Here is a 25137-nt window from a genome sequence, read left to right as displayed (position 1 = left end):
CTCTCTCTCTCAAGTACATAAATAAGAGTTGGGAAGCCCTGAACAGGGAGCACTCACATAAGTACCACTCGCTGCAGTGAGCATCACTAGCATAAAGAATTATTTGTGACAAGAGAGGACATTTTTCACATAGGAATTCCATCTCCTACTTCAAAGAAAAAGAAGGAAGATCCCTCTCCACCCCAGCAACAGCACATTAAGCGCGCTTGCAGCCAACGAGAAACTGTCCAACCTCGAACTCGCCTTCTTCTCCACTGAACTTTTGTTTAAAACACCCCTCCCCAATTTCCTCCTAAGACCTGATAGAGGCTGACCTTTCCTCGTCTCTCCAGACTTGCCTATGGCTCACCAGAGCTTGCACGGCGGAACTGCAATTTCTCTGCTATTCCTGAATAAACTCGTTTTGCTAGTAAAGTAACTGGCTCTTCACTTTTTAAGGCTGACAATACAGACAGCATAAAAAGGAACCACATGGTCCAAGACCAAGGGGTGGCGTCAGCAGGTGCGTCTGAGGTTCCATCGCTCATCTACGCCTCACTGAAGTCCACAGACACTGGTGCGTGCTCTTCTCTCCCAGAAATCACACGCTTCGAGGTAGTGCTTCTCCTGGACTCCATAGCGACTCTGCAGGGACTGATAAAAGCCCCAACAGAGGGACTAAGGCACCAAGAGAATGAAGACTCCCGGAGTTTTTGCATAGGGCAGATTCTGCAGACTGTGCTGGACTTGGGGCCCGACCCGTCAGGGGACACGCAGGTGACAGCGGGCAGCCAGCCGGCGCCCGCGCTCCGCGGACCTCCGCCAGCATCCGCACCCGCCACAGGCGCCCCGGGCCCGGGCGAACCCGACGCAGTGTCCACACGCCACGGCCAGGGCTGTCCTCCGAGCCCAGCGGGGACACGTCCCTGCAGGCAGCACACGCCGCGCGGGCGGCCCCGGAGAGGCACGCGAGGGCGACACTACGCAGCGCTACCGCCCGCGGGAGCGTCCCGGGGCAGGTAGCCACTCCGCCCCGCCCTCCCCGTGACGTCACAGACCGCGACGCCCGGTGCGTCATCGCGGCGCGCCGTAGCCGCGGAGCCCTTGGCGCTGACGGACCATGGCGGAGGTTGGCCGGGCGGCTGTGCGGGACCCGGGTGCGCTACTCCCTGGGGGCTTCTGGGCGGCGGTGGCCGTGTGGCTGGAGAGGCCGCAGGTGGCCAACAAACGGCTGTGTGGCGTCCGCCTGGACGCCCGGCGGAGTGTTGGTTTTCCCCGGGCGGAGGCCTGCGGCCACAGTCCCATCACTGGCCCGGAGCAGGAGGAGCGGGCCGCGGCCAGACCCTGTCTGCGCTCCGCCAGTGGGGGCCTGGGCCCCGGGCCGAGCACAGGCCCCGAGCTGGGCACGGCGGGTCGCGGGCCCGAGGAGTCGCAGCCCCGGCGCCCGCAAGGGGAGGACCCCAGGGAAGCAGCCGCCGCGGCTCAGCTCGCAGGGTGCCCCGGGCAGCCCGGCAAGGCTGGCGTCGGAGAGGGCGATTTCCCTGCCTCGGATCTGGATTCTCTCTGGGACGCTTTCTCTCGGAGCCTCGCCGGCGGCAATCCAGAGATGCTGGCCTTTCTTACCGGGTCCCGGGCGGGATCGCAGCCGGAGGCGCCAAGCGAGCTCGACGTGGTTCTCAGAACCGTCATCCCGAAAACAGGCCCTCATTGCCCGCTTGCTGCTCCGAGGAGAGAAATAGTCGTGCAAGGTAAGAGTGTTTCTCATGGTGAGAGGTAGAGTGAAAGAAGCGAAAATTAACGAAAGGGGGTTTGTTCCTTGTGACTCCCTTCTGGGTGTCTCCTCGCGCGCCTGGCAGTTAGGCTTCTCCACCCCCCGCCCCCCCCCCCGCCAGGCCCCGGGGACACAGGGGACCACCTTCAGGTAAGGGCTGAGAGCGTCCTGGCAGCTTTGAGGGAGCCTCGCGTCATTCTAGGGCTGCGGCCTTGAGCTGTTAGGAACCGTGCCACTGTTGAAGTCTTCCAGGCCAGGTGGAAGCCTAGTTGAGACAGGGCGCAGAAGAGCCTGGCGGGAGTGTGGTCAGAGAGAGACTCTGGCACAGGATGCAGTTAGATTTAAAAGCATTCTTTGAACCTTAGGTCAGTGAAAAGGCTCCAACAGTACTCACTATGTCGGTACATTTGCGATGTCCTAGGGAGGTTGTAGATTTTTTTCTTACTGTTTTTTGAGGGGACATGTAGATATGTGTATTTCTAGTACAGAGTATGGGGTCATTGTGGGGGGGCGAGTGTCTGGAATGCTTGAGGGAGAAGGTGACGGAGCTCCAGATGTCGAATGATGAATAGGAGCTCAGCAGGTGAAGAGATTAGTGGAGGGCCCGCCCCTGGAGCAGCTGCTGGAGGCCTCCCTCAGGTCCTGCGTCTCAGAGCCTGCACCAGTCCTTCTCATGCTTCAAACTCCTCTTCTGCCTCCAGCTGGAGAAAGCTCTCGACTTTTCCAGGCCCCTGTGACTGGCCTGAGCCCACCTGCCGCATCCCGAGTACTCCCTTCCCTGAGGTCTGTAGCCTCGTCACATCTGCAGAGTCCCTCTGTGCCTTGTCGCATGGCACAGACGCAGGCTGTGGGTATCAGGGCACGATCGCCTTCGAGAGGCTGTGGTGCCCCACGCGGCAATGCCAGATCGCTGTAGGTGCTCCCCTCCCACCCCCACTTCCCAGCACGGTCTGCCTCTGTGCCCCTGCAAGACTCTTCCCATGCGTCCGCTCTGCCAGGAGGCTCTCCGTGACCCTGTCGTGTCCAGACGAATTTAGGAGCTCTTCCAGCTTTGATCACTGGTGTTTGATCACCTTTTACATTTCCTTCTGCCAGACAGAGGTTGGTGAGCCAGTGCCCCCGAGGCCTTCAGATGTAGGCATCTGCATTCCCAGATTGGCTTCCCTGCGGGGGACAAGCAGTGCTCCTCCGCAGCGACCTTCTGCCTTCAGCATCTGCTGCGTGGGCCTGGCGCCTGTAGGCTCGGGGTGCAGCAGTGGATAGGACATAAAACACGTCTGTGGTAAAGGGAGGCGGGGGAAAGCCCCAGGAGAGCAAAGTCGGGCTGAGTCATGCCTGTGCTTAATACTGCTTCTGATAAAATGCTGAACCAAGCAGTTTTAATTGGTTATCCCTGTCTTTTTTACCCCAGATGTCCTCAATGGAACTGTAACTTTTTTACCTTTGGAAGAAGATGACAGAGGGAATGTAAAGGTTGAGATGAGCAACGTGTATCAAGTCCGGCTGAGTCAGAGCCAGGAAGAATGGTAAGAGCTCCAGAATGGAGTCCTCCTCTAGGGCTGTATGGTTTCTGTCACACGTCTGGGTAGCTGCAGGATTCAGGGTCATTGAAGAGCTGAAGGTGCCCTTTGGCAGCTGAGGTGTGTGAGAACATTTTCCTGTTTCTAGTTGGCCTTTCCTTGGCGTGTCTTTGTTCCTGTTGGCACCGGGCCTAGGTCTGTATTCTTTACCGTCCACATAGCTGGGATGATGAGTAGCACCTAGGTTTAGCCGAATTCAAGTAATCGCAAATCCTTTTATTATTTTCTTTTTTACAACTTGGGAATGGGGAGTGAGGATAGTTTCCTTTTTTATTTCTTGCTGAGGCTCATGTGGTTTTGGATGTAGTGGGTATTCAGTGGTGCTTATCCCGAAAGTAGCAGTTCAGTAGCCCGCTTAGTTCCATGTGGCATTTGGGCCTGTACCCCAAGTGTGAAATTTGGTTTACTTCCATTTGGTATTTTTTAAATGGAAAAGTCAGAGGAAGGGTCCATTCACTTAATCACTCTGCTGCTGCTCCTTTCCTGAGAGCCACATCTGTCTGTACTTTCCAGAACAACCCTGGGGATTGCTGTCTGTTAAATCAGACTGGGCTTGGCACGTGGCTTTGTATAAAGCAGAGGAGTACAGTGTGAAGAGACTGTTGTGCAGTCAGATAGACCTGGGTTTGCCCACTAGCCATGTGACCTGCATGTCGCCTCTGTGGCCCTCAGTCTTCTCACCTGTGCGATGGGTTTAATAATTCTTGAGCCTCTGAGGAGGGGCCCAGGCTTCATAAGGACCTGTGGTAGGCATAGAAGCTCGATGGCAATACTTAGGGCCCGGCTGAAGCCTCTTAGAATTGTCTAGAGACTGCTCGAGGGACCCGGCCCCAGGCCCTTCCTCGGCGTGCTCGTGTTGGAAAGTGGGGACTGGGAGCAGGCACGTGGGGGAAAACGTGTCTCCTGTGGCGGTCCCTGGGGGGGCGCCGACAGCAGAGCTGGTGGGTGGCCACTGAAGGCATGTGCTCGAGGCTGCTGTGCGGGTGCCCGGTGCCCGATGTCGCACGGCCGTGGCAGCACGCGGGACGTTCGGTGCGTGGCAGCCACATTCTTTGCTGACGGACTGAGGGCTCGCTCTCGGCTGCCTGCTTCCTGTCTTTCCGGGTTGGCGTTTCCTGTCCTCTAGCCCCTGGGCAGCTGTCCCTTCCGTCCCTTCGGGCACTCGGGCCAGCTGCTGAGCGCAAGTTAAATGGGGGTTGACTGGGCCGCCACCGTAGCGCACAGCGCTCCTCGTCGGCTCCTGCCGTCACAGCAGTGCTGGTGTGCGCCCACCCCACCACGTGCTCCGCGAGGAGCCGCGTGACACACACACACGCTCCGCCACCAGGTAGTGCTAAGAAAACAGGTGAAACATGTCTCTGTTCCCACGTCCCCTCGGTAGCAAAGGCGGTGTTGTGTCAGGCCCGTGCAGAGCGGGTGCGGGTGCCTCTGAGGACGGGGCATCCCAGGTGAGGCCTGAGTGGATGAGCAGGTAGGCTGGGGGGACTCTGGGGGACACCTGGGAGAAGAGCGTGAGGCCCAGGGACAAGCAGGGGAGGGGCCTGACAGGGTGTGCCAGGCCCGGCAGGAGAGCTTCCAAGGTGACGGGATGGGAAAGGGGAGCAGCCCGAGTCCTTCCCAGCCTCTTCCCGCGGTGTGAGCTCCCCGGGGTGCGCCTCCCAGTGGACAGTCGGTGCCTGTTACTTGTGTCCCTCTGATGCTCAGGGTGGCAAAAAGCCAGACAGTCCTACTTCTGCCCCTCTCGCCCAGCTGCCCGTGCCTCCACTTGTCCTTAGGGCCCCTGTTGAATGCCACCTTTTTTGTAGCCTTCTCTCTCTGCCCGACAAACTGGACGCTCTTCCTTATTGTGCTGCCTGAATCGTGTCCTCAGACAGTTTATTGTGATCTGGGCCCATGGGTGTGAGCTTTTACTCGCGTGTTCAAACACACGGACAGAGAGGACCTGCTGTGCGTCTGGCGCGGGGCAGGTAACAGTGGGCAGGAGACGCACAGAACGCAAACCTGTGAGCTGCAGGGGGACTGTGCACGTCCTTAGCCGTGGGGCTGAGCACTCCACTTTCTGGCCAGGAAGTATTTGGTGAGCCAGTCTACGAGTTGCACGTGTGAAAATACACAAAAACAGAATGTTAGAAAGATCCTGAGACATCTGGAACCTGGCTAATCAGAACCTGGCTAATCAGGGCGTGAAGCAGACGGTAGGAGGAGCTTTGTTCCTTGTCCATCCTTCTGATGGGCTTCATAGGATGGGTAGACGCATTTTTAACAACATTTATAAGAAAGAATTTCTTTCTGCTTTTAAAAAATGTGTTTTTCTCTCTTTGTTGAAAGTTCTGCAACTAGTTCCCAATCGTTGGGTTTCAGGTCAAATACTTTGTAATTATAGCTATCTTAACATGTACTCTCTTTTTTTGGTAAATGTTTAATTTAAAAATAAGAATTGAAACTAGCTCTGCTTATTCATATTTCTCTTATTTTTAAAGGTTCATATCTATTTTAATTTTCTGTCCAGAAAAATGGCATTCAGATGGCATTGTTTATCCCAAACCCGCCTGGCTGGTAGAAGAGCTGCTGGCCAGGCTGGCCCGGTGGTCTGTGGAGAGCAAGAGGAGTGGATTTAAAAGCACCCTGTCCCTCATTTCCATCATCAAATACAGCAAGACGTACCAGATGCTCAAGGAGAAGTATAAAGATATGATCAAGGTAACTGGGGAAACACTCGTGATTCCCTCGTTTTGATGAGGGGACATTGACCAAACTGCCAGGTGAAATCATTTTTCCAGTAAATTTTCTGGTGTTTGCAGACACAGACATCAAGTCAGAACACAGCCACTTAGAGGCCCACAGTGCAGCTGCATTTCGACATACGTAGGGATGCAGACTGCAGAACTGTTGACAGGTGGAAAGGGATCTTTTTCTTTTTTTTTTTTTTTTGCACATTGCTAATTTTTTTCCAAGCAAATAAAAGGAAAGTATTTGAATGAAAATAATTGGATATTAGTTACAAAATCGCTACATTTCCTTATATAAATCTAAGGATGTTTAAAGAAAAGATGTGAAAAATTAAAGTGTAAAAGCCTATATTTCCATAAAGGAGATAAATTTCAGAACATGTCCTTAACTTTATATTTAAGATGTAAAGAGAAAGTAACAGCAAACCTCTGTGCTCACACCCGGAGGAAGAAATAAAGCTTCCCTAATGTAGCTGAACTTCTTTTGTAGTCTTCCCAGCATATGGCCCTCTTTCTGGAAGGAACCAGGATTTGTCATTTCTGTATGTGTTGTTTTGTTTTGTTTTGTTTGAGGTGGGTTACAGAGGAGAGACTCTTAAGCAGGGTCCCTGTTCAGCGCAGAACCTGATGTGGGGCTCGATCCCATGACCCTGAGATCATGACCTGAGCTGAAATCAAGAGTCAGACACTTAACTGACTGAGCCACCCAGGCACCCACATGTGGTTTTTGTTGTTGCTGTTGTTTTGTTTGTTTGTTTTTTATCAGTTAGCTATCGTTGTGTAACAGAGCACCCCAAAGTTCACAGGCTGGACACAGTGACCTTTTTCACTCTTGCTGAAGTGTGTGGGTCCTAGGCCTGGCTGACCTAAGCGGGGGGCCCTTTCTCTTTCAGATCCTGGCCTGAGAGGCCTTCAATATCTTATTAACTATTCAGTTCCTTCCGGAAAGGATTTCCATCTATTATTCCGGCCTTTGTAGTTGTCCTTAGTGAGACAGCCCGACCCATGTGACCCCCCATGATTAGACACGGAAATGGGAACGTGTGGCCTTGTCGTGGGTTTTTCCTCTTCTGCTAGCTGCCCGTTGAGCACGTGACCTGTGTGGGCAGTGAGGGGTCACGCTCGTGCGGCCGGTGTACTGCAGCTTACGGAGCACCTGCTGGCTGTCCCGTGTGGCGGCAAAGGCTTTAGCTTCCGGAAAGGGAGGTGGGGACCACCTGCTGAGTGCTGCTCCTGAGCAAGTGGCCGCCCGGCACCAGCAGACCAGAGGCCTGGAGCCCCAGCCTCCTGACCCCTTTGCTTTCCTCGTCCGAGTTTCTTTGTTCATTTTCCTCATCTGCATAAACGATGGGGCGGGCGAACTGAGCATTTTCCTCGATGTCCAGTTGCCTCATCTAAATAGCTACATGGGTTGTTTTCGTTGCAAAATCTTGCTGGGGACTGCGTTGCTCTTGACATGCCCGTTACACGTGTATGCGGTAAAGGTTTTGCATGTCTTTATGCCACTCTCTTACTGTAAGAGAGGGATCATCAATGTCTGCCTTTGGAATGAGCTTTTTTAAAAAAATTCTACTGCCTGGTTAGTCTCATTTGACTTATGCTGATGGGGATACTTTACGTGTAGTGAAATGGCAGGGTGACGAGCGAACAGTTACATATGCTCTGGAAAATGTTTCAGGTGTGGCCTGAAGTAACCGATCCCGAAAAGTTTGTGTATGAAGATGTGGCCATCGCTGCGTACCTGCTGGTAAGCGCGTGTTCGGTCACGTAGGCCCTCTGGGGTGGGGGAAGGTCGCTGCCCGCCGCCGCCACCGGTGGGGAGCCACATTCATCAAATCCGTAACTTAGCATGCTGGCTCGGTAGCTCGTGCACTAGTGTGTGTGTGTGTGTGAGCGAGGAGCACGTCCGCGCCGTGAGGCCAGACCGCAGGGGCTCCCGCTCGGCCGGGGCGTTCCTGACGTACCCTCGTCACGGGGGCACCGCGCCGCTCGCGCCGCTCACGGGACCCCTGCACTCCTCGGTCCGTCCTTAGCTAGCTCGCTAGCCCCCAAATTTGGGTGTGCCCTTGACTTAATAGTCCTGACTTTCTTATCTGACAGATGTTTCGGCCAGATAATTTCTAATTTCCTTTCATCTGTGATTCTCAGAGCCTTTTTAGAAATAGCATATTTTGCTTTGATTATCAGAGTGTACAGCCTAGAAGAACAGAGAAGGCATGAGGAACCAGCAGTAATCTGTGAAGCTCTTGCCCAGAGAGGACCACTTTCATGTGGACTCGTGCTGGCAGGGGACAGCTCCGATGCCGCTGCGCATCAGGCGAGGGCAGCTCCCTGTGTGTCACCTGCGCAGACCCAGGGCCCCACACAAGGCCTGTCCGCCTGTCCTGGAAATGTGATTTGTAATCCCATGCAGGGCTTGTGTCTCAATTATTCTTGGAGGGAATGAATCAGGAACTGACTTTTTTTTTGTAACTTAGATTTTGTGGGAAGAAGAAAGAGCTGAGCGGGGCTTGACGGCCAAGCAGTCCTTTGTTGACTTAGGATGCGGGAACGGTCTCCTGGTACACATCCTGAGCACGGAGGGGGTAAGGTGCGCTTCCGTGGCCATTCCTACTTCCTTTTCCTGCACAAGGGTCCTTGAGGTCTTTCTCTGCTGGTACGAGCTGGATCCAGAGTCTGCCCAGCTGTCGGGCTGGGACCGAGGAGAGCGGGGCGGCCTGTGCGGCTGGACGACAGACTGCGCAGCACGGCTGTCGTGGCCGTCAGGGGCTCTTTGGGGAACGCGGCATGTCAGGGCACCGGAAGGGGAATGAGAGGCAGTGGGTTCTGCCCCCCAGAAGCTGGAGTCCCGGCTCAGAGGCCAGTCACACTCCTGCTGTGATGGACACTGGCGACACTGGTGTGGGCACCGTTTCTGGATCCGTGAAGTGAAGGCGGGATGTGCTTAGAACAGCCCCTGTCGCTCGGAGCAGGCGGTTCAGTGTGAGCCACGAGCTTCCCGGGCTGGTGCTTCGGGCCGGCGTCCAGCCTTCCTGCGGAGTCACTGTGGGAAGTGCGATGCTGTCACCCAGTGACCCCGGCTGACTTCTGACAGCAGCATTCTGCCCTGTGGGAGAGGCACTCTGTCCACAGCTGTAGGAACTTGAAATGGGGTTGTTAGGATGTACATTTTGTTTGCTTTATTAAAAAATGAGTTTGTAATGGTAATACCTGTAAATAAGGTGTTGGGGGGGTCAGCAATCAGGTGGTAGCCTGCAGGCTGGTAAGTGAGGAGGACGAGCTACCTCGTGCACCCCTCCTCTCCCCCCAACTTGGAAATGAGCACAGTTGCCCCGTGAGAGCCGGCGGGCACGGGCACACATCCTGGGGGAGAAACAGCCGCAGGGGACGGGCCTTGTCTCCTGGCGAGCTGGAGGGGCGGACGTGCTGGGGTCCGGACTTGACTCTGGGCCACGAAGAGGGGCTCTGTGTCCAGATGTGTCTCCTGGGCTGCTGGCCTCAGACACGTTCCCACACGACTCCATTTCCCCTTCGTGAAGACTCCCGGTGACCCTTAGCGGAGTGCAGGTCCTGACCTGTTTCAGTTGCTGAGAAACTGCGGGTGCCATCTGGGTCTCTTGCACTTCACAATAGTGGCATTCCGTGCAGAGTTTAATTTGTCTTGCTCATTTATTATGATGTACCGATGTTGACCTTTGATTTCTGAAATTCTTTTAGCATCCAGGCAGAGGGATCGATGTCCGAAGAAGAAAAATCTGGGACACGTATGGACCACAAACTTGCTTAGAGGTACTGACCTTGTTCATTTGTTTGCTCTCAGCATGATTGTCCCCTAGGGGCCGTGGTTTTCACGAGTGTGCCCGGTGCTGACCTTTCTAGGTGCCTCCTGCGTGTTAACGAGTCCTCACGCGGTGCTAGCAGTCAGTCCCCTGTCCCGCCCGCTGTGCCCGGAGGGCAGGGCACATGCACACTGCTTCTCGGCTCACCTCCTGTTCTTGACCGTGTTTTCAGATGGCAGGTTACACTACATAAATCCTCGTGCATCAGTCTTAGTCCACTGAAAAAAAAATCTGTCATAGGCCAAACTTGAGAAGTTTTGGGATGATATTGTCATAATGGTTTTCAGAAAGGTTTTAGTTCAAATACGCTTTCAGAAAGAGTTTTGATGCTATAAGAGATGCATCCAAAAAAAACCAGGAGGAAAAGTAGAGATTTGCATATTTACCAAATATTTGAATGCCCTCAACCTGCCAGGTGTTCTCAGGTGCTGGCATTTCAACAGTGAAAAGGCTCCTGCCCTCGTGGGGGTGGGGAACACCCTGGATACAGAGCGGGTGCTGGGTGGCAGGTGTGGTACATGCTGAGGAGGGTGAGGGGGCCTCTGCGGGGCCAGGTCGTGCTGGGTATATGGGGTGGCCGGGAGCGCCTCCCAGCAAGGGGCAGGTGCTGAGGAGTCCAGGGTAGGAAGGTAAATTGCAGCCAGGCTGGGCGGGGCTGCAGGTGTGTGGACGCCCCGTGGAGCTACGAAGGTGGGCTACACATTTGCTGTGAGCCATCTAGTGGCCCAGCCTCCAGAGCCCATGACCCTCAGGCCACAGTGAACCCAGGTCCCTGCAGCCTTGCTCAGGAGTAGCTCACTTGTCCTGGTACCAGTCAGAGAGGGGTGTCTCCCCAAGGGAGAAAGTGACCGGCCCCCTGAGCAGCAGTCCCACGTCAGGTCTGGTGTCCAGTGTTCACGGCGTTGGTGTCCGGCCGTGGCCTCCAAGCCGGGCAGAGTGCTGACGGCACTTCTCATGCTCACTTTTGTGGACAACGCAAGGCACGGACGACAGTGAGCATCCAGGCAGCTCACGGACGTCACAGTTACTCTTGTAGCCCCTACTTGGCCCGCTGCTCTTGGGAAACAGATCTCAGCCCTGCCATTTCATCAGTAAATAGTAAGAGTCTGAGACTCTTTTTATACTTTCTGCCTCACTTTCTTTTAAAGTTGAGAATAATATTGCAAAAAATGAAAAAGATTCGTGGAAGGGAGTTCATGGCTGCCTCTGTGGGCTCGTTGTCTTTCTCTGCACCGTCAAAAGCCGAGCATGAGTTTCCAGCTTCTTTCAAAATCCTCATTTGATTGTAAGCAAGAAACTGCTAAGAACAAAACCACGCATCTTAAATAACAGCAGCTGTAAATTACGGTTTTATTCATGCAGGCCATTTAAAGGGAAATGGGCAACTAAATCTAGATGGGGTGAGAATAGAGGATAATATCAAAGTTTTGTTTTTCCTGCTTTTAAATTATGTATAAATCCATTGAGTTGTACTGTTTTCAGTGTTTTAATATGTAAGTAGAAGTCCAGATGCTTATTTAAGAACCAGAAAGATTGTAGAGTTTAAATTCCACTTTTGTATGCATCACGTCTGCAAAAGACCCATGGTTTTGTTGTCCTAAGGGATGGCCTTGAACGTGAGGTTGTCATAATGTCTTCCCAGTTTGTTCTGATCAAGGGATGGCAGCTGCGCTTGCTTCCCTTGGGGGTTCGTTCTTCAGTTTTAAAATTAGGATTTTGAGTGGTCGTATCTTTTCTCTCTGTCTTTCCAGTTCTTACCAACAGACCCACTGTTGGGGCCTGACTTTAATCATTCATGATGGCTGTTCTTAAATCATAAAATCAAGCTGTTTTCGGCTTAATTACAGGAATTATCAGAATGGTTAACCTGCCTATGGAGTGGGTTTTTTACTTGGTGTCTGAGTGTTTACAAAAGAGCACGATAGCAGAGACTTATTCTGCTACATATAAACGGCCCCCGCCTCTCTTACCTCTCCTCGTGCTGTCGTGGGTGTGCTTCGTCACGTCGATCGACAGACGTGAGGTTGCGTGGTGCGTTACGTTACACACTTAAATCAACTTCAGACCTGCTTGCTTTCCGCTCGCTTGCTCCAAGGCCCTTTCTGGCTCCGACGCTCTGGAGTGTGACATGGTTGCTTCGTGCCACCTCCCAGAGCTCCTTGTGTGCTGGTGAACAGAAGCACGTCTGCACGGGTCGAAAAGCGATCAGCGCTCGGAGGGCATTGTTGGTTTCCCTACAGATGACGCTAGAAGCTGCCCCGTTCCACGCCCTGTGGGGCAGACGCGGCTCTACCTTCGGGTGCCTACCCAGTACCCACGAGGCCCCGGGGGGCTGGGATCCCGCCCAGCAAGCCGAGGGTCTGCGGGGCCTTGCCTCAGTAGCTCTGTGCTGCTTTACCGAACCCATGGTCTTGTTTGGTGTTTTTCTTTAGGAAGGTGCAATCACACCAAATGATAAGAACCTTTTCCCTGACGTCGACTGGTTAATTGGTAACCATTCCGATGAACTAACACCATGGATACCTGTCATTGCGGCCAGGTGAGCAGGTGGTCCGGGTGGCAGGGCGGGTGGCGGGGCAAACCTCGCTGTCCACATCGAGCTGCCTGGTGGCTGTCCAACACTGGAAATGGAGCTGGTTCAAATTGTTGAAAGGATAATGTGCCGAGTCTGTCGGGTCAGGGTTGAATTCTGCCTGGCTGGAAAAGATAAGGTCGCAAATGTGGTTCACGGCATTCTTCTATCGAACGGTGCTGGTGAAAGCTGATGACTTCTGCGGTGTTTATAGCCAGTGTTGAGAGACGGGTCATGTTGTGGAAGCTTTTTTCTGACAACAAGGGTCGGTCTTCAAAGAAAAATCTGTGGACATAGTGACACGCAGCAATATTTAGTTCTCAGCCCAGGGGCTGTACGTGGGGTGGCAGCGCTCCTAGGTCAGGGGGAGACACGCGAAGGTGCAGGTGACGTCGCTGCCCTGAAGGTTTTGTGGCTGTGGCTCCCCATCCAGGGTCCTAGCTCTCGGAGGATAACGTCGGTCAAGGAGCACATCTTAGTCTTTGCATGTCGCCTCCGAGGTCCCTCCCTCCCAGCCGGAGCCTCAGGCGCTTCGGGAAGTCTTACGTTTCAGTTGACGAGAACAACTGCAATGGGGAAAGTTTTTATAAAGGTAATTAGATTCATGTTTTACGGGGAAGGTATGCCATGCTCACTGTTTCTAGAAATTGAATTAGGGAGAGCTGTTACTCATCTTCTCATCAGAAAACATGAGCAGCCACCAGCACACGTATGTATGTTACCCCGATGCACGTGTGGCTTTCCGCTGAATTTCCCTTTGTTTCTCGTGGATTGATTTTGAAGGTCCTCCTATGGCTGCCGTTTCTTTGTCCTTCCCTGCTGCTTCTTTGACTTCACTGGGAAATACTCCCGGAGGCAGAGCCGGAAGACTCAGTACCGAGAGTACCTTGATTTCATCATGGAAGTGGGGCTGGCCTGCGGGTTTCACGTCGAGGAGGACTGCCTGCGCATTCCCTCAACCAAAAGGGTACGTCCTGGTCGCCGGGGGCTCACCGTCCTTGGTGAGGTGCTGGCGTCTGGATGGGGGGCTGAGGGCTGTGTCACAGAACCACAGGGGACACTGGTGTTCAACACTGGGTGCGATCCGGGAGCTGCCTGTGCTGATCTCAGCGTCTCGGCCATGGGTGGTGTTCGGAGGGCTCGTTTTGCCCCCACGGCCCCTCCCGTGGCGGCTTTCCAGGACCCTCGCCGCGTCTTCATTTTCTTCCCAGAAACTGCGCGTGGCCCTCGGGGACCTGTCCAGAGTGGGCGTCAGTCTGACTTGTGTAGCAGTGGCCCGAGTATTGTCTGAGGTTTCCTGCTCTGAGTTCCGACTCCTCGGGTTCCCCAGTGATTGGCCGAAATTGAAGTTTGGTTCAGAAGTTCAGAATGATTCCCATTTTCTCCTTACATGCTTCATTAATTCAGATTTACCTGAAAGGTAATTTGCCCAGACAGACCTTTTCCCTTTCCCAGTCTGTGAAAACAGCAAGTGGCCCTCTGTGACCCTGCCAGATGGTCAGGGCGGACTCGGCCATGTTTCCGCTCCCCCTCTGAGCCATCAGTTTGTCATAATCTCTGATAGCTTCCTTTTATCAGACTCCATGGGCATCAGTGTGCTTTTTTTGACCAGCAAAACACAAAAACCCATCATATCCAAATTATAAGCTTGATTGCTTGACGTGGCAAAAAGGATTCAAGACAGGTGTGAGGTGAGCTCTTCGCTCTGCCACCTGCTAGCCGTGAACTCCTGGGCACATTGCAAACCGTGCCCGTGTCCTCGTGTGCCCAGCGGGGAGGAGATAACGCTCAGTGGTGGCGGTGAGTGCGGCCCACTTGGCCTCAGGTACGTCATTGCTGCCCATGCGGTCACTGCTCAGGTCACTCTGAAAGCTTCCTTTAGGACCCCGCTTTGGAGCCATGGTGTCCTCGTAAATGCCCTCACGTCGGCGAGTCACTCCACTGAAGCTGGAATTGAGTCTGGGAACCGCTGGAATTTGGGTCATGTGGGTACAAGGATCCCACAGTTCGGGTTTTTGCACTTGTCTTTCCATTGTCTTGCTGGAGGCCAAGTACCAGTCCTTAATCTCAGTCTCAGCTTTCTTTTTAAAAAAAAACATTTTTTTTAGAAGATTTTATTTATTCATTCAAGACACAGAGATACAGAGAGAGAGAGAGAGAGAGCACGAGCAGGAGGAGAGGCAGAGGGAGAAGCAGGCTCCCCACCGAGCCAGGAGCCAGATGTGGGGCTCGATCCCAGGACCCTGGGATCATGACCTGAGCCGAAAGCAGACGCTTAACGACTGAGCCACCCAGGCGCCCTGAGTCTCAGCTTTCTTGTAATTCAGTGGTTTGGGGGGCAAATGCAAGAGCAGGTGGCCACACATAGCGGCTCTTCAGTGAGGGCTGATGACGCCCCGCTGCTTGTTGCCACGCGGAGACGTTACGTCACCTGCCCAGGATCACGCTGGGGCGTAGTGAGGGGTGCCTCTGATGTGATTAGAGCCGCTTTCTTTCAGTGCCTGTAGCCTGGCTTCGTAGCTCCCGCCTGGGGAGGAAGTCCAGAGACGCTGTGCTCGGGCTGGTGTCGCTGGACCAGCCTCGCTCGCCCCGGGGACGCCTGTGCAGCATCCTTCATCTGGATGTAGTGAGGAGAGAGCATGGAATGAGCATCGGCGCCGCATCAGGTCCAGAGAAGGACGGCTCATTTTGAGAGCTCTAGCTTACCATCAGTGTCTGCACTTGGGGGTCACACAAAGGCTCCCTCAAGTGAGTGTTCAGAGCGGCCCGGCTGTAAGCTCAGTAGGTGTGGACTCAAGATTTATATGCGTGTGTTAGGGCTATCAAAGTCCGAGCCTTGAGATTCTTCATGGGCTTTTGCTCTTGGTTTATTTTGGACATTTTTAGAATAAGCATTTCTTTCATGATAAATGTCTAAAACTTTAATTTGTATTGCAGAACAAGAGAATTGAATGGAAACCATGGACATACTCTAGGAGTCTGGTAAAATACCCTGCTGTTTTTCACATGCAGGTTTGTCTCATTGGGAAATCCAGAACATACTCACCTGCTGGAGAAGGTTCCATGGATGAGCAGAGAACCCAGTACATTAACAGCAGGCGGGGCCGCCCCATGAGCCCACCTGGCGAGGCGCCTGCCCCTCCTCCACCCCGGGCCGCTGTGGGACGCACAGGTCACCCCGACGGGCCCCAGGCCCCGGACGCCGAGGCTGCCGAGGGAGGGGCAGAGGCCCGAGCCGACCAACTCTGGCTGTCTGGATTTCAGCCTAGAGAAAAAGCTGAGCGCGTGAGGAATTGTGCCACCCTCCCTCGAGATTTTATTGACCAAGTGGTTTTGCAAGTGGCACATTTGCTGTTGGATGGAGAGCAGTTAAACACAGGAAGTGCTCCAAGCAGCAGCTCGAAGGCCTGGAACCGAGGAGGTAGGCCTCCAGCCCCCGGCCCCCAGCCCCCAGCAGCTGCGTGCCTGCTGGCTTTCAGGCAGCGGCTCGGCTCTCCTTTAGGACCAACTTAAAATTGTGTGGTTGTTTTTAATTACGTGTGTTTTAAAGAGACATCGATGATGAACAGGGCACTCTACACTCATTGTTTGAAGCTTTCCTACAGTTCCCATTAATGTGCAGGACTCGGTTCCCCCAGAGCAAGGCACTGAGGGCAGAGGGGTAATTAACCTTTACAGAATTGTCCAGGCTTCAGGGTGTGGAGCCCTTTATTTTCAATTTATAGGAGTTATCCAAACCAAAAACAGAGTCCTGAATGCCAGGAAAGTGCGCTGCCTTCTTGACAATAAGGTAACGTTTCGGAGACGTAGTCTGATAACGTGATTCTCTTTGAAATCCCCAAAGTGCAAAACTCAGACATGATGAAAGGGAGAAAATCGTATCTGATTATTCTCATAGGATGAGTAACGTGCTGAAATCAGTGGCATTCAAGAGAGATAGGGACCAAAGTGTGAGCTTCTGCTGTTTTTGTAGAGTGAGTGAGTGGAGTCCTAGGCGGCTGGCTGGTCCAAGCTGGTTTCTTTCCTGCCCGGCGGCGCCAGAGGGCGCTGTGGAGCTGGCTGGGTCTGGCAGCGCCAGAGACTTGCCTGAGTGTTTGGGGTCATTGGAGGACCTGGGGAGCCCTCCCTCACGCTGTCAGGGGCTGCTGCCTGGCTGGCCCGTGAGTGGGGGCCCCGGGAGGAGGCGGCAAGCCTGGCCTCCCCGACCCGTGATGTTGTCCTGCTCTGAGCCTGCACGCTCTCGTGTACTTGCCATGGGGCAGGGCCGTGGAGCATCTCCGCTTCTCTGCGCATCACTGACCCTGGTGGTGTCTAATCGGGAGGGCCTTCTAGGGATGTGGTGGCAGCCCCGGCCAGAGCCCCCCCACTGCAGGTGGCTGAGCATCGGTGTAATTGGGCGCCAGCCTGGGGCGCCATGGACTGATCTGCGGGTCGGCACCCCACTTTCTGGTGTGCCCTGCTGAGGCGGGGCCTGAGTGAAGAGGAAGGCAAGCTGGGTGGGGGGCTTCCATGGGGACCTCGAAGTGCAGGGAGTCCGCAGCAGGCGGGCAGGCGCCTCAGAGACATTTGGGTAAGTCTGAAAATGTGGAGTTTGACCTTCAGACCCCGGGAATGACTGAGCTTAGGAGGTGCTTGCTGTGCCTGGGACAGAACTCTGGCCGTAGCAGACTGGGTCTTCCAGGCTCAGACGTAGATAGCAGGTGGCTCTGAGTCTCGGGTCTCGGGCCTGCCCGCCCCGCGGAAACACCTGCAGAGCTGGCCGTCCTCCCTGCAGGGGTCTCTGTCTGGGGCTGGCCTGAGGAGCTCCAGTGGGGTGGGACTGTGCCCCTGGCCTCTCAGCCCACAGGTTCCTGCCCGCAGGTCGTCTTCCCACCTTTTGGTTGCTGGAATTTAGTGACCCCTCCGCAGCCTGCCCGTGTGATGTACGAGCGCGTCTGTCCCCAGGCCCTAAGTGATCTTTGTAAGGGAGCACAGGCAGGAGGAGGTGGTCCCTGCCCTCACGACTGGGTTGGGACACGCACACGGCAGAGGACGAGCAACCGGGAGGTGGCCGTGTGGAGCTGTGCATGTGAGCGCCAGCGTCGGGCGCTTGTGCGGGACCAGACCCAGGAGGGGCAGGGAAGGCCGCCTGGGCTGGTTTCAGCCTTCTCCTTAGACGTCCTGCTTGCTCTCGGAACGAGTTTGAGGCAGCTGAGAGGTGCATCTTGAAGGCCGGCCAGGCTTTGGTAGATGGAATCCCAGCCACAGAGTGGCCGCTCCCCTGGGCGTCCAGGGCTGGGCCACACGCCAGCACTGCTTTTCTGTGTCTGGGAGGCAGGGCTGTCTCCGCTGGCCTGCAGAGTTGTTGGGTGGGCGTGGGTGAGACCCCAGCTGCAGGGCCTGGCAGGTGGGAAGTCCCTGGCATCCCAGGTGGTGGCAGCCTGGCCCGTGTCATTCCAGCTCCGTGTTGTGTGGTATGGACTCAGAGCAAAGGTAAATCTCACGGCCCCTCCTGACGTGCGTGAGGGGCTGGAACTGATGCAGCTAGAACCGTCGTGCCAGGGCGGTGAGCCTGCCTGGTTAACGGTCTCCAGCGGCCTTTATATTGTTGTTGGGGAAACCCAATTTTCCACAGGAAGCCTCTCCTTGGCGGAAGTAGCCCGTAAGCTGGACAGGGGGACGCTGCAGAGGTTGAAGCGGGAATGTGGAGGCCTGCAGACGCTGCTCAGAAACAACCATCAGGTGTTTGAAGGTAAGGGGATTAAGCCTTGAAACGTGATCGTTTCTCAGGTGTGGGTGACACGCTCCACCTTTCCCGAGTCAGAATGTTCTTCCCCACAGATTCTGCCATCCCTGCCCCCGCTTTTTCTATTAAGGTTTCCTTTATTTTTTTAAAAAATTTTTTGGGCGCCTGGGTGGCTCAGTCGTTAAGTGTCTGCCTTCAGCTCAGGTCATGATCCCAGGGTGTTGGGATCGAGTCCCGCATTGGGCTCTCTGCTCAGCGGGGAGCCTGCTTCTCCCTCTCCCCCTCTGCCTGCTTGTGTTAACTCTCTCACTGTCTCTCTCTGTCAAATAAATAAATAAAATCTTTAAAAAAAAAAAATTTTTTTTTTTAATTTATCTATTTTAGAGAGAGTGCATGTGTGCACACAAGTGATCAGAGAGGAGGGGCAGAGAGAGAGAATCTCCAGCAGGCCCCTGGCCTCCCAGCCCGATCCCAGGACCCTGAGATCATGACCTGAGCTGAAACCAAGAGTCAGATGCTCAACCGACCGAGCACCCAGGCGCCCCTGAGTAAAGTTTGCTTTAGAGATTTGGACTCCTAGGAAAGTGGGAGAGAGAGGATAGAGTCCCCCTGCCCATGCCCAGCTTCTGCCCTCTGAGCGTCTTCTACCAGGAGGGGACATTGGCCACACCTCTTCTCTGATTTTCTCCAGTCCAGCCCCCGCAGGCACGGTGCCTCCCGGGCCTGGCCTTACCCCTGTCCGGGATGTGCTCACGCCTCACACGGAAGGAAGAGCAGGTTTGAAAGCCTGCTGGCGGGGGGTCACTGGACGACTTTGTGGGTGGGGGATTGTTATTTGCGTTGGCTCTTGGCTGCCTGCAGACTGGAAGCATCCCGAGCTCCCAGCTGGGCCCTGGGCGGTTAGAGGAGGAAGCCCCGATGCCTGTCCACTCCCCTGACCTGCGTGCCTGCCCCCGGGCCCTTGGGAGAGAGGCTCTCATCCCCCTTCTGCCCCACGCTCCAGGCTCCCGGGACGGCCAGGAGGTAGAGGGGCCCGGGAACCTGTGCCCTTTCACTTGGTCTGCCCCTGGCCTCCCGGAGCGTCCGGGCTGGCGGGGAGGGGGACGCGGAACAAGTGCTCACATGGGGACCTGGGGTGGAAAGAAGTTCCCTTATTTAGGGCGTTCAGGCATACACCCATCATCCAGATGGTCGATCCTTTGTCCTGTTTTCTTCTTGAAGCTCTTTTACCTGTTTTCTTTGTGGAATTATTTTAGAGCAAATCCCAGCCTGCCTGCTCTGTCACCCCCGAGCATGGCAGTGAGGGGCATCTGGTGTCACCGAAGCGCCATAGGCACGTTTCTGCCGGAGTCGCGATGTGCAGGAAGGGGGCGGGAGGGCCGTGCTGGGGACATGACATCTGGGCTGGGACTCGGTAAAGAGGAAAAGGAATCGCGTTCGTGTAGGGTCTGAGCTGGGGAGGAGCAGGATTGGGGTGTGATGAGTGGGGGCGGCCTGCAGCCCCCAGTGGCCGTGAGGGGGTTTTGGGCCTCTGTGATGGGGGAGTGGTGCCACCTGTGTGATTGACCCCAGTCCACCTCTGGAGTCACCGTCTGTGCGCCTGTTCTCTGCCATGTCAGGGGGCCTCGAGGGTCAAGTCCCCCCACAGCACAGCGTCTGGCTCCTTTGACTTCATACGAGGAAGCACGTTTTATTCTGTTCCGCTGTGAGGCGTGCCGTGGGCTAGTGCCGGGTACCACTTCTTTCTGGGAGGCGGGGGCAGGGCGGGGGCAGGGCGGGTGCAGGGCGTGCACGTGGTAGGGTCTGAGTGATGGCGCACGAAGATGTGCTGAGAGCGTGGGTGGAGAGGACCAGGCCAGCAGGGCCTGGCCATGTGCCCCTGGGGCCACCCTGCAGCTGCTGAGCCGGGTTCCTGTGAGGGCGTGCTGCCCGCTGGCCTCGTCCCCGCCCTCACCCCACCCGCTCCTGCCAGGCTTATGCCCCAGGTTCCCCCACGTGGCCCCCTGGCTTGTGTTCCACTCACCATGCTCTTTCCTCTGCTGCAAGGCTGCCTGCTGGCTCCCTGCCCCTGTCCCCGTGTCCTGGCCCTTCTGGTGCTGTTGTCATAGTGCTAGACCCCAGCCTGGACACCTTTTCTACACTGCTTCCCACCCGGTCCTGCCTCTCTGGGCCCCCAGGGTCTGCGTTGCTTTTGTCCCTCGGCCTCCTGCATTTGGTCACATCGCTGCCCCAGCTCGACTGTGCGCTCCCTGTGGGTGGGGCCGGGCCTTGCTCTGCAGCCCGAGGGGTGGCCCGGAGCCCGTGTCACAGCATGAAGACGGAGCAGCCCGGTGAGGAAGACACACTTCCCTGAGCCCTCCTCCTAGGGAGATGATGAGTGGGGGGAGACCACTGAGTCCCCGAGTCCCCAATCTGTAAGGTGCCACCTGTGAGCAGAGCCCAGTGCAGGAGGGGGAGGCCCACAGGCCTCGCCTAGGGATGCGGGCAGTTATCTGAGCCCCAGGATTTGGGTCAGTCCCCACACCCCCACCCTTGTGCAGCTGCTGAGAAGGGTGGTTGGACAGTGCCTCAGGGCCGGTGGCCACGGCTGATGGAAGCACATCTGTCCACTCCCGGCCTGTAAAGCTAAGGGAGTTGAGCACTGTCACCTTCTCTTTCTTGCCCGTGTGTGCATGTGACACAGGAGAGCTCAGGTGAGCGTGGCCCGCATGTGTGCACGGGAGAGCTCTCGGGTATGCTTGGCTGTGCGTGGCCCCCCACGCGTGCATGGGAGAACCTGGGTGCGTGCGGCCCCCACGCATGCGCGGGAGAGCTCGGGTGCTCAGGCTTACAGTGCCTTTGGGTGGCCCAGGTGCCCTGGTGGAGCTAGACTTTGTTTTCGTTTAAACCTGGCTTTGCTCGGGGAAATGCTTGGGATGGCATTGAGCCCTGTAAGCAGAACTGGAGTGCCCACGGTTGGGGTGGCTGCGGAGGCTGGGGCGTGGGTGGGCAGGCCCCCCGCTGGGGAGTGGAGCCGCCGGGAGGAGGGCGGCCTTCCTGAACCCGCCGTTCCTGCTCCAGCCGAGCTCTGGCACAGCGGCCTGGGATCTGCTCTCCGTTTCACAAGGCCTTTGTCCCTGAAAACACTCACTGCAACCCAGAAGGGCTTTTTGTTTGACTTCAAGAAATCGTAGCGCTTTTTTTTTTTCCACCATAAATATGCATGTATGTGATTGCTTTTCTATGCAGTTCACATGGGGGGGGCACATTTATTTTTGGAAAACACTTCTGGGTAGGCGGCTTGGGGACTGAGCTCTGAGTAAACATTTTGCTCACAGTCATGCAAAAACTATGCACCGAGGCTGCTCTTATCTCCGAGGGTGTTTTATTTTTTTTTTTAATTTTTTTTTTGTTTGTTTTATTTATTTATTCATGAGAGTCAGAGAGAGAGATAGAGAGAGGCAGCGGCAGAGGGAGAAGCAGCCTCCCCGCGGAGCAGGGAGCCCGATGTGGGACTCGATCCCAGGACCCTGGGATCGTGACCTGAGCCGAAAGCAGACGCTTAACCATCTGAGCCACCCAGGCGCCCCTCCGAGGGTGTTTTAAATGAGAGTGGCTAGTTTCTGGTCGTGTTTACAGGGTCGAGGAGGTAAGATTGATTTTGGATGCCCTCAGTTCCGCCAGCGCTGAGCACCTTGGGAGGCACGGGCTGGTGCCCGGGCGGGCGCGTGCTACCGTCTGGGGCGGTGGGGGGTGGGGGCGTGGTGGGCGCGGCCCTGGCCGCATGGTCCCTGGCCGCGGTGCTGTCACTCCCTGTGCTGGCCGTGGTGAACGTGTGGCTGCCACTGACAGCTGGGGACTTGCCCAAAGTCTCTCCTAAATGGAGAGACCCCAGGCCACGTCTGATCAGAACCTGAGCACGGGGCACTGTTCCGGTAAATTGTCCGTAGTGACTTTCTGGAACAGCCTGCAGCTGGTTCCTCAGAGCGCTTTGGCTGTGGTGACGTCTGCTGTCAGGAGCAGGTGGGGACGGACCAGCAGGTTCTGTGTGCTGCGGTCGGCGACTCCGAGGGAGTGCGTACTTTGGGAGGAAACGGAAATGTCAAATCAGGAACCTGATAGAACGTACTGTGTTCCTGTGATTCCGTTTTAGAATCTGGAGTATGTTTCCGCCTAGGGAGGGTCCCCTGGTGCTCTGACCCGTGAGCCGGCTGTAGTGGGTAAGCTGCCCGGCCCAGGCCTACCCAGCACTGGGGCTGGGGGTGTCAGGAGGGGCACGGCAGAGAGCTGCCCTGGGACGTGCGGGTGCACGGGAGCGTGTCACGGTCTCTGCCAGGGCCAGTCCTCTGTCATTGGTGCCCAGGCCCCCTTTCCCCTGACCCTGAACGTGGCGAGGTGCCCTTTTAACTCACAAGACGGCCTGGTATGGGCCAGCCAGTCCTCAGGGGAGGGGCCCCCTGTGGAGGCTTTGGCCCCCCCACCTTGCCCTCTCCCCAGGTTTCTCTTGAACACGTCCAGGCCTCTGGGCCAAGGGCTCCTTGCATTTTCAGGGTGCACACCCCAGGCACCTGGTGGGAGTGTTGCCTTGGGGCTCCTTCGGGACACACTTCAGGGCCACGTCCTTCTGCTGCGGGGACATCCAGTGGAACCCAGTGATGTTCCCCTGACCTGAGCTTTCACACCGAGGAAGCTAGGCGTCAGCCTTGTGGGGAGCAGTGTGGGAGGCCGGCTCCGAAGAGGAGACAGCTGTGCCAGGCCCTGAGTAGGTGCTTCTTGACTGCCCGTGACAGAGCCTTCCATTGTGGCCCTCCGTGCATGGGGCGCCTCTCTGCAGCTCCTTTCTCTGGTTTAAGGGAAAATGTTTAATAAATGGCAGTCTGCAGAGACAGTTTTGTTATTGCAACACAAGGCCATTTGAAAGCAAACTCTAAGCTTTAATTCGTGCTTTCAAGTTCTTGTTAGAAGTTGGAGAGCCAGATTTATTCACTAAGCTTCCTTTATTTCTCCCCGAGCCTGTCTGTCGCCAGGTGATTTTATAGCTTCCAGGGAAAACCAGGATGCATTTGGCTGCTTTGGCCACGTTTCCTTGGAGTTGCTGGCTTCTGGGGGTCAAATGGCCAGGTGAACGCCTGGGGGGAGTCTCAGCCCGAATGGGGGCGACTGGCTCAGGAGGCAGCTGGGTGGGGGGCCCGGGCAGCTGCTGGGGCCATACCCCCCAGTCCCCATGTCCTGCAGCAGCCCCCACCCTGCTGATTGGCTGCTGTACCCCTCCTCACTGTTTGCATTTTGGGACTCTGGCTGTGAGGGATGCCAGTAAACCCTCATCTTCGCCTGCCTAGAAAGGAGCTTTGCTTGTTTTTCTTTGATGCGGAGGTGAGGTTCTCCAGGACAGATGCCACCGCAGCTTCCCAAGTTGCACCCGAGTCTGGGACCACACGTGGCTCTTACGCCGTGGTCTCCCAGGCCCTTGGCCTCGTTGCCCACAGGCCCATCCTGGTGCGTTCCCAGCCACTTGTCCGTGGTCACAGCCTGGATCTTGTCAGCAGCGGGCCCTCAGCTTCCCTACGGTTTTTCACCCCAGCCCCTGGTGTCCAGCGTGCGCCTCCTGACGGCCCCTGACCCCTGATGCTGGCCCCTCCAGGCTCCCCCAGCCTGCTCCTCGCCTGCTCCCTCGGGCCCTCCCTCCCACCCCCCTGCCTGCCCCGCTGAGCCGAGGCTCTGGGCTCGGACGGCCGGTATCTGGGGGGCTGCCGCCCCAGGCCCTGGTGAGTCGGTGGGCTCGGAGGAGAACACCCAGGCCGTGTCTTCTCTTTGTCCCGAGCACAGTTCTGAATGGGAGCGTTCACATCCGCGACTGGAGAGAAGAGAAGCCGCACAGGCAGCAGTGCCCAGAGGCCAAGCGGAGGCTCTTCTCGGAGGCCTTCAAGACCCGTATCTGCTGGTTCTTCAGTCACCACCCTGACGGTTGTGTTTTGCCTTCAGACGGCTGCCCGTTTGCCCACGGGCCGGCAGAGCTGCGGCCGCCCCAGACCCCCAAGAGGCAGAAGCAGGTTCTGTGAGCTGCTTCTGCCCCGTGAGCCGAGGCCGGGCACAGGGGCCAAGGCGAGAGGAGCTCCTCTGGGGACCACAGACCCTGCGGGTTGGGGTGCCTTCCTCCGGATTCCCCTGGTAACACAGCCCGATAGTTACACCCACACCGGATGCTGCAGAAGCTGACGTCCCTCCCGCCCCTGCCCCGTCGGAGTGCTGGGTCTGTGTTGTAAGCGGGGTCACGCCTGAGCTCAGCATCTCTACTCCGGAAGGAGCACGGGAGCTCTTGCAGCATCTCATCGTGAAGGTGGGGGAAGTGCCTGGACCGTGCGGCCTCCCAGGGGCCTGGCTCTGGCTCGCCTGACTCCCGTGTGGGGGGGGCTCACCCCCAGGAGCGCAGCTGGTCCCGCCAACCCCTGGCTGTACCGGAAACGCAGCTGCTCCGGGTGCTCATCACCACACGGGTGTTTTGTCAAGGCTGTGACACTCACATGTGCAGGTTATTTTTAGTTATCGGGAACAAAACACCCATAATCTCGTCAGCCAGGTCACTCTAGGTGAGGTGAACAAAAAATCCTAAGTGATACACAACAAGGCCAGAAAATCTAGATATCACAGAAAGCGAAAACCCCCCTCCCGCCCCTCCCTACTAGATCTTCTCCCCAGAAGTGCTGTTAGCAAATCTTTTGATTCTGGAAAAAAAAAATCCTACGTGTTTCTGTTTGAAATTATTTTTCCAGTTTTACATAAAAGGTCACATCGGTGTGCACTGTCCTGCCCTTCATTTTCCGCACAGCGTCCCCTGGTGACTTGCGCGGTGCAGTATTCCGTGGGGTGGGTATTGGTTCACTCGGGGCAACGAGAATGAACTCATCCCTTTCCCTGAGAGGCGCCTCCGCTCGGTGGCACAGGGGAGCTGGCCGGGTGGGGCTG

General features: G+C 56.0%; 1 protein-coding gene across 2 annotated transcripts; it reads left to right on the top strand.

The window, feature by feature from the left end:
- The first annotated feature begins 37 nt into the window (after positions 1–37).
- TRMT44 (tRNA methyltransferase 44 homolog) lies at positions 38–24935 on the top strand. 2 transcript variants are annotated; one of them, XM_032395596.1, is made up of 11 exons: positions 38–1727; positions 3162–3276; positions 5811–6030; positions 7738–7806; positions 8537–8644; positions 9777–9848; positions 12331–12437; positions 13254–13437; positions 15408–15891; positions 18085–18201; positions 24001–24935. In XM_032395596.1, the coding sequence occupies exons 1-11, from the start codon at positions 1100–1102 to the stop codon at positions 24231–24233; spliced, it is 2337 nt and encodes a 778-aa protein (XP_032251487.1). In that variant the 5' UTR covers positions 38–1099; the 3' UTR covers positions 24234–24935. The 2 variants fall into 2 exon arrangements, with proteins under 2 accessions (XP_032251487.1, XP_032251488.1); XM_032395597.1 differs by having other exon boundaries at positions 39–1727; positions 15483–15891.
- The last annotated feature ends 202 nt before the right edge of the window (positions 24936–25137 follow it).

Source organism: Phoca vitulina, unplaced genomic scaffold (genome assembly GCF_004348235.1).
Source record: "Phoca vitulina isolate PV1807 unplaced genomic scaffold, GSC_HSeal_1.0 scaffold85, whole genome shotgun sequence".
NCBI classification, from domain to species: Eukaryota; Metazoa; Chordata; class Mammalia; order Carnivora; family Phocidae; genus Phoca; species Phoca vitulina.
The sequence above is the reverse complement of the archived record's forward strand: the minus strand, read 5'-3'. Positions and strand labels throughout refer to the sequence as shown.